Source organism: Chelonoidis abingdonii, chromosome 7 (genome assembly GCF_003597395.2).
Source record: "Chelonoidis abingdonii isolate Lonesome George chromosome 7, CheloAbing_2.0, whole genome shotgun sequence".
Lineage (NCBI taxonomy): Eukaryota > Metazoa > Chordata > Testudines > Testudinidae > Chelonoidis > Chelonoidis abingdonii.
The window spans coordinates 10,613,278-10,629,177 of NC_133775.1; the positions used below are offsets into that span (position 1 = coordinate 10,613,278).

At 47.5% G+C, this 15,900-nt stretch overlaps 1 protein-coding gene across 2 annotated transcripts in view; it reads right to left on the reverse strand.

Moving 5' to 3' along the window:
* The window catches only part of TTC39A (tetratricopeptide repeat domain 39A), an 80,495-nt gene that overhangs the window by 13,940 nt on the left and 50,655 nt on the right, over window positions 1-15,900 (reverse strand). For both annotated transcript variants that reach the window (XM_032767336.1, XM_032767351.2), the window contains exons 8-13: window positions 8,640-8,705; window positions 5,629-5,737; window positions 4,546-4,613; window positions 4,395-4,454; window positions 2,301-2,462; window positions 524-615 (exon numbers count right to left, since the gene is read on the reverse strand). In XM_032767336.1, the coding sequence (XP_032623227.1) occupies window positions 524-615; window positions 2,301-2,462; window positions 4,395-4,454; window positions 4,546-4,613; window positions 5,629-5,737; window positions 8,640-8,705 (557 nt within the window). The remainder of the gene's footprint in view (window positions 1-523; window positions 616-2,300; window positions 2,463-4,394; window positions 4,455-4,545; window positions 4,614-5,628; window positions 5,738-8,639; window positions 8,706-15,900) is intronic.

The window sequence follows — 15,900 nt, forward strand, 5'->3', positions numbered from 1 at the left end:
AACAGCCTTTTATCAGGACACACACATCTTGTAGTGAAATCTGTACAAGGCTTTCAGAAAACTCATGCCAACTTTAACTACTGGGAACAATAGAAAAAAAAAAACAACATGGAAAATGTTGCATGCAATAGCAGCAGCCACTTGTAGCAATGATAAAACAGAAAGTGATATTAGTTCAAAGCCTTTCTGGGCCAATGGGAAGTTTAAATATACTCAAGGGCTGCTGAAAACTTTCCAAAAATGTTTTTTAGTATAGTTAATGGGGAATTATTTTGAGCATCTGACACTGTATTTTCTCTCTCTCTCAGACACACACACACTTTCTCTCTTGTGTGGTCACTGCAGTCAGAAACTCCTAAGCAAATTCTGATGACATATTCATGCAAATCTGCATCTTATTAACCCTACAGAATCAGTAAGTTTTTCTCTCTACTCCAAACACCTGATTTACATTCATTATTGCAAGTCATTTGAAAAGATACAGAATGGAATAGTGTCCTAGTTTGGACTTTCTAAATCTTACCTAAACAGTTCCACTTCATTATCCCCAAAGGGTCTGTGATCATCTGGGCCAAACATACTGAGATAGGCAGCTTTCATGTAAATATAGGTAACCTACAGTGAAGAGCAAATGCTGTCAACATCATCTGTACAGTAAATTGTATTCACAGCAGCATTGATTTAAAAGTCAACATGATGGTACTGTTAAGGAGGGAAACCTCTGTTGCTTTTCCTTGTAAACTCAAGCTATAGGAGGGTCAGTTTTCCAACTGAGATATGTGCGTAAGACCTAGTACTTTCAAAAGAGAGCACAGAATAGCTCATATTATGGTATCTTTAATTGTTTTTAGTTTGCTGTGTTTGTATCAGTTTTTATTTCCACTCTATGAATGTGTGTGTGCGCAACAAAAGAGAAGCTTCCCTATTAAAGATAACTAATTAGTGATTAATCACATAAGAACTCCTGAGTAAACGGTCAAAAGTACAGGGTGCTGGAGGATGTAACAGTGAATGCCAAGGGAAAGTAGAGTATAATAATTCGTTACTTCCTGAGTGTTGCTGTAGCGGCCATCACAGCAGGAGACAGCAATTACCATAGGACATGGAATCTACACTCGAATGGGGTTTTCAACAGTCATGCATATGCAAAGGCTGGTTCTGTGATTGGCTGCTGCCCTCAGAACTCATGCGGCCACATGCCCACAAAAACACCCCTCAATTTCTCATTTCATCCTGTTTATAATTTAATTCACAATTTTCAACAAATGTTCAGGATGCAAACCCTGGTTCTGTGATTGGCTGCTGCTCACAGAACTCACGTGAAGGTGTTTCTCATGAGCCCTACAATCTCTTATAGACACCTTAGTCTTTACCATCAGAGTTTACTGCAGCCCCCAGGATATGGGTCTGATTTCGCTGTTCTGCATAGTGACCTCCAGGAAGGGGTCAAAAGAACAGACACTTTGGCAAGGTCCAGCTTGCAGTGCTCCAGGACATTATTGCCTCTGGTGGGAGATGTTTTGGTGGCTGCAGTATAGGCAGTGGCAAGGCCTCTCAGTCCCATAGATCCGTGGCAAAGGCAAGCCTGACACTGGTTTAGACAGAAGCAATCATACCTGGATGGCTGCCCCTCTGCGCAGTTGTGCTGCCCCCAACTCTACCTCCTGGCCACTTGACTTCAGCAGGAGCTGTGACAGGGCCAATGCCCTGGTTCCATCAGCTGCTGACCAAAGAAGCCAACTGAGGTGCTGCTCTCATGGGGCTTGGATAAATGAAGAGGGAGGGAGATAGTCATAGAGACAACATCCCCTTCCATTTCCAAGGTGTTGGGCCAGATCTGCTCACGAGGGGGGCTAGGTAGTCTCTTAAACCAAGCAATTTGCCCTGGTTACTGTTATTACCTAGCAGGCACCACCATGTTTAACTCTCATTACAAAAATCACTACCTTCCACATGGTCACCAAAACAGCTCACGTTCATTAATGTATCTGCAATAAAAGAAATAACGACCTACTGCTAATTACACAGGATGGCCAATTAGTACATGACAAAGCCCCTTGCCAGTTGACTGCCCTTTAGTTAAAAATCAGCTCTGAAATCTAGCAGTATTCCCAGATCACATGACATGTTTAGAATGTCTGCACTGCTCTGCTCCACCTCTATACATTGCATAGGCCAGAACAAGCCAGATTTTGTTTTACTGCCCTCACCCTACCATAGATGTAGCTCAACCCAATTAAATGTAATACCTAAGCTTCGGTCTCTCTTTAACTATCAGTTTTCTTTTCACTTTAGCTTACCTTTGACCAATTGTTTTCTTTGCTTAGCAGATCCGCATAGAAATAGGCCATCCTCCACTGGCGCTTGTAGGTGAAGCACCACATTAGTTCCCAGTAACACATGTGATGAAACTGCTTCCAGTGCTGCTGGGCCTCACAGCATTCCTCAAACCTACTAACTGCCTGAACCAAGGAAAGTCCAAACATAACCATAATCACCATGAGAAAAAACAAAACAAAACAGGTTTCATAGAATAGACACGTCAAATGTGTCCATTTGGTAAACAGCACTGGGACTCAATGCTGCTCCTAGGTGGGGAGTGCCCTCAATTCTAGGGAGTTGAGAGTGCTCAGCATTTCCTAGGATCAGGCCCACTGACTTCAAGGTAGCAGGATCAGACCCTTGACTTCATAGTCTCACCCTGTATTATCACGTTTACCACCTACAGTCCTCCTTATACTTTAATTTTATTACCTGATGCCGAGTGTAGGTGAATAGTAGAGCAGCAAGAGGAGTGTTTGTTGCGAGGCAAGATTAGGAAATTAAAGTCAGAGGGGCAGATCTTCAGCTGGTGTATATATCAAAGCTCCACTAGCATCAGTGGAGAATGACAATATAAACCAGCTGAGAACCTGCCCCAGAGTATTTGGGACATGTAAAAAACAGCAAGAGAAGAGACGAGTACAAGTCAGTTTGGAGGGAGAGAAGTCTAAGAGCAGGCAAAGGAAAATAACTGCAGAGCGTTAAAGGCACAGCAGGCTTCAAGATGCGGCGCCTGCATCTTGGTTGGCGGTGGAGCATCCGCTGAAATGCCACCAAATTTCTGCGGCATTTCGGCGGTAACGCCTCTCGATGAAATTCGGCAGCATTTCGGCGGATGCTCCATTGCCGCCACAGTCCTTCATCTGGCGCACGCCAGACGAAAAGGTTGGGGACCACTGGGTTAGACAAAGAGCATTAATATTGGAGAACTGTTACATTATCATCACACTGGAGTAAGAGCAGCACAAGACAGCGGACCACATTCATCACTCTCACACACATACTTGCTTAATTGTCCCATCTTTCACAGCCACTGCCTTAAAGTAGCCACATAGTTTGATACCAGCTCTGCAAGTAGGGGCCTGGCTACACTTGCAGATGTAGAGCGCTGTGAGTTAAACCAGCCTTCGTAGAGCGCAGTGGGGAAAGTGCTGCAGTCTGTCCACACTGACAGCTGCAAGTGCACTGGTGTGGCCACATTAGCAGCTCTTGCAATGGCCGCAGAGAATAGTGCATTGTGGTAGCTATCCCAGCATGCAAGTGGCTGCAACGTGCTTTTCAGATGAGGGGGTTGGGGTGGAGTGTGACAGGGAGTGTGTTGTGTGTACGTGGGGAGAGAGAGTGGGTTTTTGGGGGTATGAGAGCATGTCAGCATGCTGTCTTGTAAGTTCAGACACCAACAGACCCCCTCCCCCCACCTCACACACAACATTCCACAGTAATGGTTGCTTTGTCTCAGAGCAGATAAGCATGCCGGCTGTCAGAAACAGAGCTTTCAAAGGGCATATTGGCATGCCTGCAGTGATTCCAAAACAATGACCAGAGTGGCCACTTGACTTAAGGGGATTATGGGACGTTTCTGGAGGCTGATCAGAGCACAGTAATGCAACACCTCGTTCACACTGACACCCGGGCATTTCAGCCAATCTGCACCAAGTGTTAATCTTCTCATCGAGGTGGAGTACCAGGAGCACTCTAGCCCTGGAGTCAGAGCACTCTACGTGCCTTGCCAGTGTGGACAGGTAGTGAGCTAGGGCGCCCGGGGCTGCTTTAATGCGCTCTAACTCACAAGTGTAGCCCAGCCCTAGCACTCAGCTATAGCTGGTGGAATTTCTGCTGAGTTTAATTGAATCAGGAATTCGTGTTTTGTATTTATGCACTACAGATTTACACATGGATCCCAGCCAAAAAGTGGACTTGCCCAAAATTTAGGATAATTGGCTTTGGGGTGTCTAAATATGGTTCGAAGTCCAACATACACTCCTATTTTTTGAAATCTTCGCCAGGCTTTATGACTAATAGGGCAATGTTGTTCTTGGAGGTTCTTTTCCAAGGAGAAAAGGGTTACTTACTGTATCAATATTGCCTTTTATTGCTTCTATCCTGCCCGCAAAAAACAGGAATATGGCTCCCTGTAATAAACAAAAGCAACCGTGAACCATTTTCATGCAGCTTATACATTCTAGCTACAAAAACACTAAACTAAATTAGGATTCGTCTTACTTTTGGATAGCGAGCCAAGTAAGGCTTGAGTAGCCTTTCTGCTTCTTCAACGTTTCCTTTCCCTGTCCCTAGATTAGTTGAGTAAAACAATGTAAATTATTAAAAGGAACCGGAAACAATAGCCTTGAGTAATCATCATCTGGACAATAAATAAATTCTCCCATACAGCAGCATTTAGGTCCAAACATAGCCCCTCATCCTGCACCACTTCAGACAGATCAGAACAGGGCACCAAGAAGTTGTGTTTATATGGAGGCACCACAAAGGCAAACTGATTCTGTGCTGGCAGTAATCTCCATGCAACATTGCTCCCTCCTTCCCCACTGCCTGGGATCCTCAATTCTGTGCAAGACAGAAAAAGAGAAAGAAGGTGAAAGGGGGCAGGATCAGATACTGACTGCCCATTGCTTGGCTTCTGAATGGCCACAGGGGCACCCCCGCATTTCCTAACGTCATGGCAGCTTTTTAAAACATAGAACCATAAAGACTGACATTGGAATAGGCCAGATTTTTACCGGGCCACACTGCATGGCTTTTGCAGTTGCAAAGGGCTATGAGACCAGAGTTGAGGTATCGAATGACATTTTTTCAGGTACACTTAGCAATTATTGTAAAAGCTGGTGGTATATTTGCCTAGACCTAGAGTGCTTTAGGAGTAGGCCATGAGTGAATGCATCATTTTAATGGGAAATATGTCACCCCAAATTTACCTAAAAACAGGATTTAGCAAATCTTTTTACAAGGATTTTTTTTTTTTAAACACACTTCCAAAACAACTCACTTGGCCACAGGAAGTATAACCTGTTCTTGTGACCTCTTCTTATGGCAACACTCCAGCTATCCCCTCTAGTCCCCCTTCCAAATGTCCTACACAAGCCTCCATCTTGAAGAACAAAGCCCTTTCCACAGTGATGACAGTTATTGCAAAAATCAACCACCACAAAATTATCCAACTCTGTCCAGTCCAGGTTTGAATGAACAATTCACCAACAGGTTTGCAATTTAACCACTTCTTCCCCTTGCTTCCCAGCAATAACTGATCATATGGAAGGACTATTACAGGGTTACTGTGAATAATCCTACCTAACACAAAGGTCATGAAGGTATGATAGCACAGCAGCAGCATGGTACACAGCACCGACCTAAAGCTGTACATCAACGCTCCCTCTTGAAGCTGCAACAGGCCATACTCCTGTGCAAAAATTAGAGAAGGAAGACAAAGTCTTGTAAAACAATTACAGTGCTATTTTGCTATTAACTTCTGTAGTATCATTTGTAGCTATTCTGGTAGCTCAAACACAAGGACTGCACTGTATATCTACAGAGGTGATATAAACAGTTTATGTAGTTATTAGAGGAGAACACACGGTAATAGTTTCCAATGGAGTTATCACTTGACTTTTGCAAAATATCAGGTGGCAGAGCAGAGAGTCAGATAATTGTGCGGTTGAGAGTGCAACAGTGCTTACAAGTTACCAGTATCATCCAATAGAGCTAACATTTCTGAAAAATACACAGAATTTTGTAGTACCTCCGCAACTGACACGTTACCACTATGCACTGTATCTAGCCACATATCACAGTGGTGACATGAACAGTTACTGTCAATGTAATATATATGATTTAGCCAAACAAGTTATTGGACTCAATATAGATGAATGGGGTGAAATTTCATGACCTATGATATGCAGGAGGTCAGACGAAATGATCTAATTGTCCCTTTGGGCCTTAAACTCTATGAATCTATTAACACAGCATAATACATGGTAACGCTTTAGAATGGAGGACAGGAACATTGGCATACTGGAGACTAAGACCTCCTACTTGACCTTCATTTAATCTTCCTGTGCCCCAGGTTTGTTCATCTGTACTACGTGTATAACACTGTTCTGTTCCATTCAGGTTTTTCTACAATGCCCATTGTCACTGTGGTATTTGAGCACCGTAATACAGCTATATCTCAGAGACATTAAGGACTCACTTAATGATAATAAAGTATGTGAGATGGTAGGGGAGAGAGAAAGTGAGAGAAAAGGATTCTAAAATTACTATTGCAGCACTTGCCTACAACAGCAATATCAGGAAATGACAGACCCAGGAGTGTTGCAAAAAAACTTCTTCCAAATTAACTCTTGCATTATTTCTTGCAAACCACTTCTTTCCTGTTTAAGATCCAATGTAAAAACTAACAGAGGGTTCACGAAGTTGCTCTAATGCAGCTTTGGATATGAATGTCTAGAAATGCAGTATTAATAACCTACAGTAAACAAACAGCCCGCCACACTAAGAGTGAAACATTATCTGCTGTGTGTCCCAGTGAATTATGCATCTGATTTATGCGGTCAGATAGGACTGTGATTTTCTCAACGCGCTGGCCACATCTTCCTCTGTGTCTTGCACAGCACCAAACATTCTGACAGAATTTAACAAATAATATCATCGTCTTACGGTCAAAACACAGCAGGACTCAAAATTCCTTCCCTCTTGAGTGTGACACCTTGAGTTACACATGCCTGTTCCCTTTCCCCTTGAAATGTCACGTCTGTACTCCAAGGGGCAGCTTCCTCTTGCGAAGCTTTGGAAACCTGCCATGTGAAATGTGATTGCAAATGCAAGTTGCAATACTTCTCTCAGATCTGGGTTTATGACTTACAACCTTAAGCACAGGAAGATTTTTAGATTACAGTTGTACTGTCAAGGTGCACCCCACTTGAACTTTGGTCAATCAAATGTTTAAATACTCCCCTTTCTTTATAGGGTATTTGGAACATTTTGCTTATGTTTATGGTAATCTCGATCATGCTTCAGCCTGCTCCCAACTATCTGAAACACTAGTACAAGGAGAAGCCCACACAGAGACACATGAGAAATCCCAGGGCCTGTCCACAATCAAGAAGGAGAGACTGAATCAAAAAAATAGTGAAAGTTTTCATATACAAGATGACTGTTTACCAAGTGTCTTCACAAAAGCAATTGTAGGATTGGAAGGGACCTTGAGAGGTCATTAGCCCAGTCCCCTGCGCTCATGACAGGGCTATTATCTAGCGGTCCAGTGGTTCTCAAACTTTAGCAGCTTGAGGACCCCCATTTTGAATTAAAATATTTCACAGCCCCAAGCCCTGTCCCCACTCCACCCCTTTCCCCAAGGCCTCATCTCTACCCCACCTCTTTCCACTCCTTCCCCCCCAGCATGCCCCTCCCCACTCCTCCTCCGCCCTCCCAGTGCCTCCTGCACGCTGGGGAACAGCTGTTCTACAGCGTGCAGAAGGCGTTCGGGGGGTGAGAGGGGAGGAGTTGATCAGCAGGGCCGGTGGCCCCAGACATGATTCTGCCCCCTCCCCCGAGAACGCCCAGTTCCTGCTCCTCCCTCTCTCCCCCAGCAGGAATTAACCATATCCTGAGCACAGGGACAATAGACAATTGACCTTTGATCCCTTCCTGCAGACCCACCCAACACCCTATGAGTATGGCAGGTGAGTCTGCCACTACCAAACCTCCTTCCCCTACTCCACACTTTCCGAGCATGTGCCAGGCCAGTTATATTTGGGCATCTACTTAGGAGAATTTAGATATGTCATTGAAGTTAACAGTTGCCATTAAAAGCATAGAGAAACGAATGGATACATAATTATATGCACTCTCTTTTAAACTGGGTTCCATGCAGGAACAGAATAAGGGATGTCAGGATGCTGTGATTATAGTATCTATTAAATTAGATAAATTCTCAACCTCCTTATTAAATTAACTCAATATCAACTACAAATAGCACTTCTAAGCACTATTGCAATCCAATCAATAAACAGTAATAATCTCAATATTATACTTTGAACTGTTGCTTCTTATCTTTCTTGTATTTTCCAAACATCATCTCACTGTCCTCAATTTTAAAATATTTACAAAGTTGTTTTTAAAAAAAAAAAAAAAAAAATACTAATAAAAAAAATTTTTAAGCAGCAGTAACATCAGTTCCAGTGATGAAAACCCTCCAATACTCACATTTCAAAGCATGTTAGAATGGTGGGGTGGGGAACCAGATTCCGGCTGTAATGTATCAGCCACATTTATTACAATCTTATCAAATGAGTGATATTTACCTTGCTTCCAGAAAACCCAACAAACTCCAGTAATCGTAGAATCCTTGTTGGGAACATGGACAATGTCTGTGGAAAGAAACATAAATAAGCTGAGCAGTAATTGGAATTGGTATTCTCTTCTCTCTCAACCCCAGGATGTCTGATATGACCTTTCCAAACCCCAAAGGCAATCAATAAAATCATTAAAAGCTTAATTATCTATCCCCAAGTCTTCTTGTGTAGATGTATATGCCTCTCAGCTATTTGTTGTACCTCATATATCCTCAAGGATTAAACGGAACTGTATCAGCCTCAGTATCACAGTAAATATGTAAACCCCTGTTTCCTAGGTAAAACTAACAGCAACTCCAGATAACACTGGTTGCTGCATTTTGCAGCATTTTAATGATTACTTCGATGGGAACTGCAGAAATTGTGTTATATGGATCAGTTTTGGGAGTCCATTAAACTAGTGGTCCCCAACCTTTTTTGTCTGCCGGGTGCCAGACGATGAGCCACGGAGGACAGTGGTGGCGGACGAGCATCTGCTGACAAGCAGCGTCATCCAGAGGCATTGCCGCCACAATGCCGCTGGATTTCGGCGGATGCTCATCTGCCGACCAGTACGCAGGCACACTTAGATGCCATGGCACCCGTGGGCACCACGTTGGGGACCCCTGCACTACACTGTTCCAAGAAACAGGTCCTTGTGTCAGAACAAAGCAACCAACCACGAATCTGATCATACAGACACTTGCTACTGGGTATAGTTCTTATTACTCTAAGTAATCTCATTGAACTCAGGATTAGGCCACCAGTTTGTAAAACAGGAAAACTGATACTACCCCTATATTAAAGTACTGTATACAAAAGCAACACACATTTGCCAGGGATTCAGTTCTTGTTATACAAGTGCCTGTATAGTAAATACTAACTCCTACAACTAAACAATGAAATGTTTACAGTAGCATTTGAACCAAGTAGAGTGTAAATCAATGAGATTTTCAAATATTTACATAATGGTGCTTTTGCTGTTAACAACTGAAAGACAAGTTTAAAACAGTCAGTGCTAAAAAAAAAATAAAAATGATCCCCTTTTTCAAAAAAAGAGAAGGAGTTATGTTCTGGGGAAAAAAGTGACAGAACATCTGAGCTGCATTTATAAAGTATATCAAATAAATTGGGGTCTCAGTATTATGATAGACAGTCAGGCAGTATTAATAGCAATAACCACCGTTCTTCTTCGAGTGATTGCTCATATCGATTCCAACTAGGTGTGCACGCGCTGCGTGCACATTCATCGGAAGATTTTTACCCTAGCAACATTCGGTGGGTCGGCTTGGCGCCCCCTGGAGTGGTGCTGCTATGGCGCCAAATATATACCCCTGCCAACCCAACCGCCCCGCAGTTCCTTCTTACCGCCTGTGTCGGTCGTTGGAACTGTGGAGTGCAGTTTTACTGACCTCCACCTCCCTAGCTACTCATAGTTCTCTAGTTACTTTTTGTGTATATAGTTCAAAGTTATATAGTTATAGTTAATTTTTATCGTTCATAGTTAGTGTTATAGTTAAGAGGAGTTTGGGGATTAGCCTCTTCCCCGCACCCGGTGCCAGGACCCATGCCCGGTTCACTGGGTTTCAAACCGTGCTGGTCTGTCACAAGCTGATGCCGACAGGAGATCCACACGACTCCTGTCTTAAGTGCCTTGGGGAATCTCACCTGGCAGACAAGTGTCGCATTTGCAAGGCCTTTAAGCCAAGAACAAAAAAGGAGCGGGACTTTCGGCTAAAACAGCTCCTCATGGAGGCAGCTCTTACCCCTCCGCCTTCAGTGCCGAGTGCCGGACAATCAGCGGGCAGAAGCGCCTCCTCGGCACCGGACCCCGCTGGCACCGGCCGTTGCCGGCACCAAAGTCGACTCGGCACCGCTCCCTCTCCCCAAGGTCGAGAAAGCCTAAGACTCCTGCTGCTTCTGTGCCACCTGCACCGCAGCCAGAGAGCTCATCTAAGTTGGATCGCCTGGCACTGACACCAGTCACGGTACCAACGACGTCGGCACCATCGATTCCGGTCCCACAAGGACCGTCGAGTCCGGTGCCTGTCAGCTCCCCAGCACGAGCCGTGGTTGAGCTTACTATTCTATCCACGCCGGAGACATTCTCAACGGCGAGGGATCTGATTGCCATGACAGAGTCGACACTGCCTCAACCCCCGGCACCGCCGGTGCAGGTAATACAGTCTATCGGCAAGCCTGCCTTGATAAGACCATCCTCTGTCGGCACAGCAGAGCGGCACCGTTCACGATCACAGTCCCGCAGACGTTCTAGGTCCCGTCAGCGCTCCCACTCCCGGCACCATTCTCCTCCTTGGTACCGGTCGCACTTGCGGCACGCACTGTTCAGTATCCCGTTCGCCGGTCCGCTACTCTCGGCACCACTCCAGCTCCCGGCACTGCTCCAGGCACCATGACTCCCGTAGCCATTCCCGACGTCAAGCCTCGCGATCTCGGTCGACCTCCCGGCACAGCTCCAGTCGCAGGTCCCGATCTCGTTCCCGGTACCGGTATGCCCCCGGTACCCAGTAGAGCAAGATCCCCTAGAGACAGAGACTCTGCCCAGGGCTTTTCAACCCCTCCATGGCCATCCAGACACACATCAGTGTCATCCCTAGCAGACAGCTCTTATGCACAGGACCGTGATTCCGATGTGCCCACCAGAGTTTTATCAGAGGCCCAGACCCAGGCCCAAGGCCCCCATTAGTGGTCATTCTGGACACCTTGGGCGTACCACCAGGCCCAAGGCATACCAGTAGTTCCATCTCGCTCTGTCCCATCAGAGCACTGAGTGCCAGTGGCGACAGTTAGCTGTCCCCCTCCGACTGCTACGGAGGAAGCCCAGTTCACCCATCGGACTCCCAGGTTCCACTGGAGCAGGAGGTCACCCAAGATCAAGAGGCCACATGGGACCCCCTCGTCCCCTCTTCCTCTTCTCCAGATGAGGCGGTGGCAGGAACATCCGCCTCAGGCCCTCCTCCAATTGACCTGAGAGCCCATCAGGACCTCCTGCGGGGGGTAGCACTCAATATGAACCTCCAGGTGGAGGAGGTCCCGGAGGTAGAGGACTCGGCAGTGGACATTCTGTTGGCAGATGCCCCCACCAGAGTGGCCCTACCGTTTATTCGGACCATCTAGGCCAATGCCGATACTATATGGCAGTCTCTAGCGTCTATCCCTCCTGCAGCCAGGGGAGTCGAGCATAAATAAATGGTGCCCTCTAAAGGGTATGAGTACTTGTAGGTCCATCCTCCTCCCTGCTCACTAGTTGTACAGTCCGTTAATGAGAGGGAATGCCATGGCCAGCAGGTGCCAGCCCCGAAATCGAAGGAGGCTAGGCGAATGGACTTACTCGGCCGCAAAGTGTACTCGGCAGGTGCCCTACAGCTCCGGATGGCAAATCAACAAGCCCTGCTTAGCCGCTATAATTATAACACCTGGGCGGCAGTGGGTAAGTTTACAGAGCTGCTCCCTTAAGACTCCCGCCAAGAGTTCACTGCCCTCTTGGAGGAAGGGAAAAAGGTGGCGAGAACTTCCTTCCAGGTTTCGTTGGATGCAGTCAACTCAGCAGCCAGGACTCTGGCCTCGGGTGTTGCCATTAGGCCCATCTCATGGCTTCAGGTTTCAAGCCTCCCACTGGAGTTCCAGTATACCATTCAGGACTTGCCATTTGATGGTAAAGGTCTCCTTTCGGAAAAGACTGACCCCAGGCTGCAAAGCCTAAAGGACAACAGGGTCATAATGTGCTCTCTCGGCATGCATATGCCGGTGACCCAACGCAGGCCTTTCCGTCCCCAGCCTCACCACCCGTACTCTGCGCCTAGACAAAGACAGGACATTGGCAGGCGGCGCGGCCGAGGTGGTGGTAGACGACAACCAGGACCCCAAGGGGGCCAAAATCAAGGTCCCTCGAAACCACCAGCAGGACCAAAGATGAACTTTTGAAGGTGCGCCCGAGGACAGCGTACCAGTTACAGGCCAGGATCCTTCTCCTCCCTTCTCCAACCGTCTCTTCTACTTCCTCCCGGCGTGGTCCCAGTTAACTTCAGGTCGCTGGGTCCTAAGCACGGTGGAGTATGGGTACCACCTCCAATTTATTTCAACCCCACCCTCCCACCCTCCAATCCTGTTCCTCTTCAGGGACCCCTCTCACGAGCAATTCCTCTGGCAAGAGGTGCGGACGCTCCTCACCATGGGAGCTATAGAGGAGGTACCAAAGGACGAAAGGGGAAAAGGGTTTTACTCCCGTTATTTCCTAATCCCCAAGTCGAAGGGAGGTCTCAGACCTATCCTAGACCTGCGAGGACTCAACCAGTTTATGGTAAAGTTGAAGTTCCGCATGGTATCCCTGGGGACCATTATCCCGTCCTTGGATCCTGGAGACTGGTATGCCACCCTCGACATGAAGGATGCATACTTTCACATTGCCATTTTTCCTCTGCACAGGAGGTACCTCCACTTCGTAGCCAGCCGTCAGCACTTCCAGTTTACGGTCCTGCCATTTGGCCTTTCTACAGCCCCAAGGGTGTTTACAAAGTGTATGGCCGTAGGCACCGCCTATCTCCGCCAACATCAGATACACGTTTTTCCATATCTGGACGATTGGCTCATCTGAGGGGCCTCCGAGACACAAGTCACCCAGCATGTGGGCATCGTCAAGGACCTATTCACACGTCTAGGCCTGATGATCAATATAGAAAAATCCACTCTGGTTCCCACGCAGAGGTTAGACTTCATAGGAGCTATCCTGGACTCCAATCTAGCCAGGGCCTGCTTACCACAGCCGTGGTTTCAGGCGATGGCAACAATCATCTGAGGTCTACAGAATTTCCCGACGACCTTGGCTCGCACTTGTCTTGGTCTCCTGGGTCACATGGCTGCCCGCATGTTCGTGACCAAATATGCCAGGCTCCGCCTCCATCCTCTCCAAGCTTGGCTCAACTCGGTATAGCGCCCGGGCAGGGACCCAATAGACACGATACTCACCATTCCCCCGAGCACCCTAGGCTCCCTAGACTGGTGACCGACTCCCTCCCTGGTGTGTACAGGGTTGCCGTTCCATCCGCCCCAACCCTCAATGTCCCTGACGACGGACGCGTCATCTCTCAGCTGGGGTGCTCACCTCGGACACCTTCGTACTCAAGGCCTCTGGTCATAATGTCCGAGAACTGAGAGCAGTCCACCTGGCGTGCCAGGCGTTCCAGCAACATTTACAAGGCCGTTATGTCTCAGTGTTTACAGACAACACAACGGCCATGTACTACATAAGCAGGGAGGGACACGATCTTCCCCCCTTTGACAGGAGGCCATGCAACTCTGGGACTTTTGCATAGCCCACTCAATAGACCTGGTAGCTTCCTTTCTCCCAGGGGTTCGGAACACTCTGGCAGATCAACTCAGCAGATCCTTCCTGTCTCACGAGTGGTCGATTCACCCGGACGTTATTCATTCTGTTTTCCAGAAGTGGGGATTTCCCCACATAGACCTGTTCGTTTCCCGCACGAACAGGAAATGCCAGATGTTCTGCTCCTTCCAAAGTCTCTCCCCGGGATCGATCTCAGACGCTTTCCCGATGCCGTGGAAGAGCCAGCTGCTTTATGCCTTCCCACTGTTCCCACTGGTTCACAAAGTCCTGCTAAAACTCCGCAGGGACAGAGCGCACCTAATCATGATCGCTCCAGCATGGCCCAGGCAGCACTGGTACACTACGTTGCTCGAGCTGTTGATAGCCAACCCAATTACCCTGCCACTCCACCCAGACCTCATAACTCAGGACCACAGCAGACTTCACCACCCATACCTGCAGGCCCTTCACCTCACTGTGTGGCTGCTGCGTGGCTAAACCAGTCAGAGTTACGTTGCTGTGCATCAGTACAAGTTCTCCGGGATAGCAGGAAACCTTCCACCCGGTCAACATATCTGGCCAAATGGAAGCGTTTCTCCTGCTGATGCGAAACGCATAATCTTACTCCCACTGAGGTCCCGATTCCCTCTATTTTGGACTACCTCTGGTCTCTCAAACAGCAGGGCCTAGCAGTATCATCACTGAGGGTACACTTGGCAGCCATCTCTACTTTCCACCCAGGGGAGGGTGGCCGTTCCGTGTTCTCACACCCTATTGTTTCGAGGTTCCTCAAGGGCTTGGAGCGCTTATACCCGCAAGTACACCGCCCAACCCCGACCTGGGACCTCAATCTGATTTTAACCAGACTTATGTCTCCCCCATTCGAGCCGTTAGCAACCTGCTCGCTACTCTGCCTGTCTTGGAAGACAGCCTTCCTCGTAGCCACTACATCGGCCAGACGAGTCTCCGAGCTTAGGGCTCTTACAGTGGATCCGCCATACACTGTGTTCCACGGGGACAAGGTGCAGTTGCGACCACACTCAGCATTCCTCCCTAAGGTGCTTTTGGCATTTCATGTTAACCAGGACATCTTTCTCCTGGTCTTCTTCCTGAAGCCATACTCAATGCAAGAGGAGCAACAATTGCACTCCCTGGACGTCCGTAGAGTGCTCGCATTTTATACTGAGCAGACAAAACCCTTTTGTAAAATGCCCCAACTCTTTGTCGCGGTAGCAGACTGAATGAAAGGCCTACCTGTTTCCTCTCAGAGGATCTCATCTTGCGTGATGGCGTGCATCCGCACTTGTTATGATTTGGCTCATATTTCCCCAAGCCACATCACCGCGCATTCTACCAGGGCTCAGGCTTCATCGGCCGCCTTCCTGGCTCGTGTACCTATCCAGGAGATATGTCGCGCAGCTACCTGGTCTTCAGTCCACACCTTTGCTTCACATTATGCTCTGGTTCAACAGTCCAGAGATGATGCAGCCTTTGGCTCAGCAGTTTTGCATTCTGCAACATCTCACTCCGACTCCACCACCTAGGTAAGGCTTGAGAATCACCTAACTGGAATCGATATGAGCAAGCACTCGAAGAAGAAAAGATGGTTACTCACCTTCGTAACTGTTGTTCTTCGAGATGTATTGCTCATATCCATTCCAATCCCGCCCTCCTTCCCCACTGTCAGAGCAACCAGCAAGAAGGAACTGAGGGGCGGATGGGCCGGCAGGGGTATATATCCAGCGCCATAGCGACACCACTCCAGGGGTCGCCCAGCCGACCGAGTGTTGCTAGGGCAAAAATCTTCCGACGAGCGTGCACGCGGCGCGCGCACACACCTAATTGGAATAGATATGAGCAACACATCTCGAAGAACAACAGTTACGA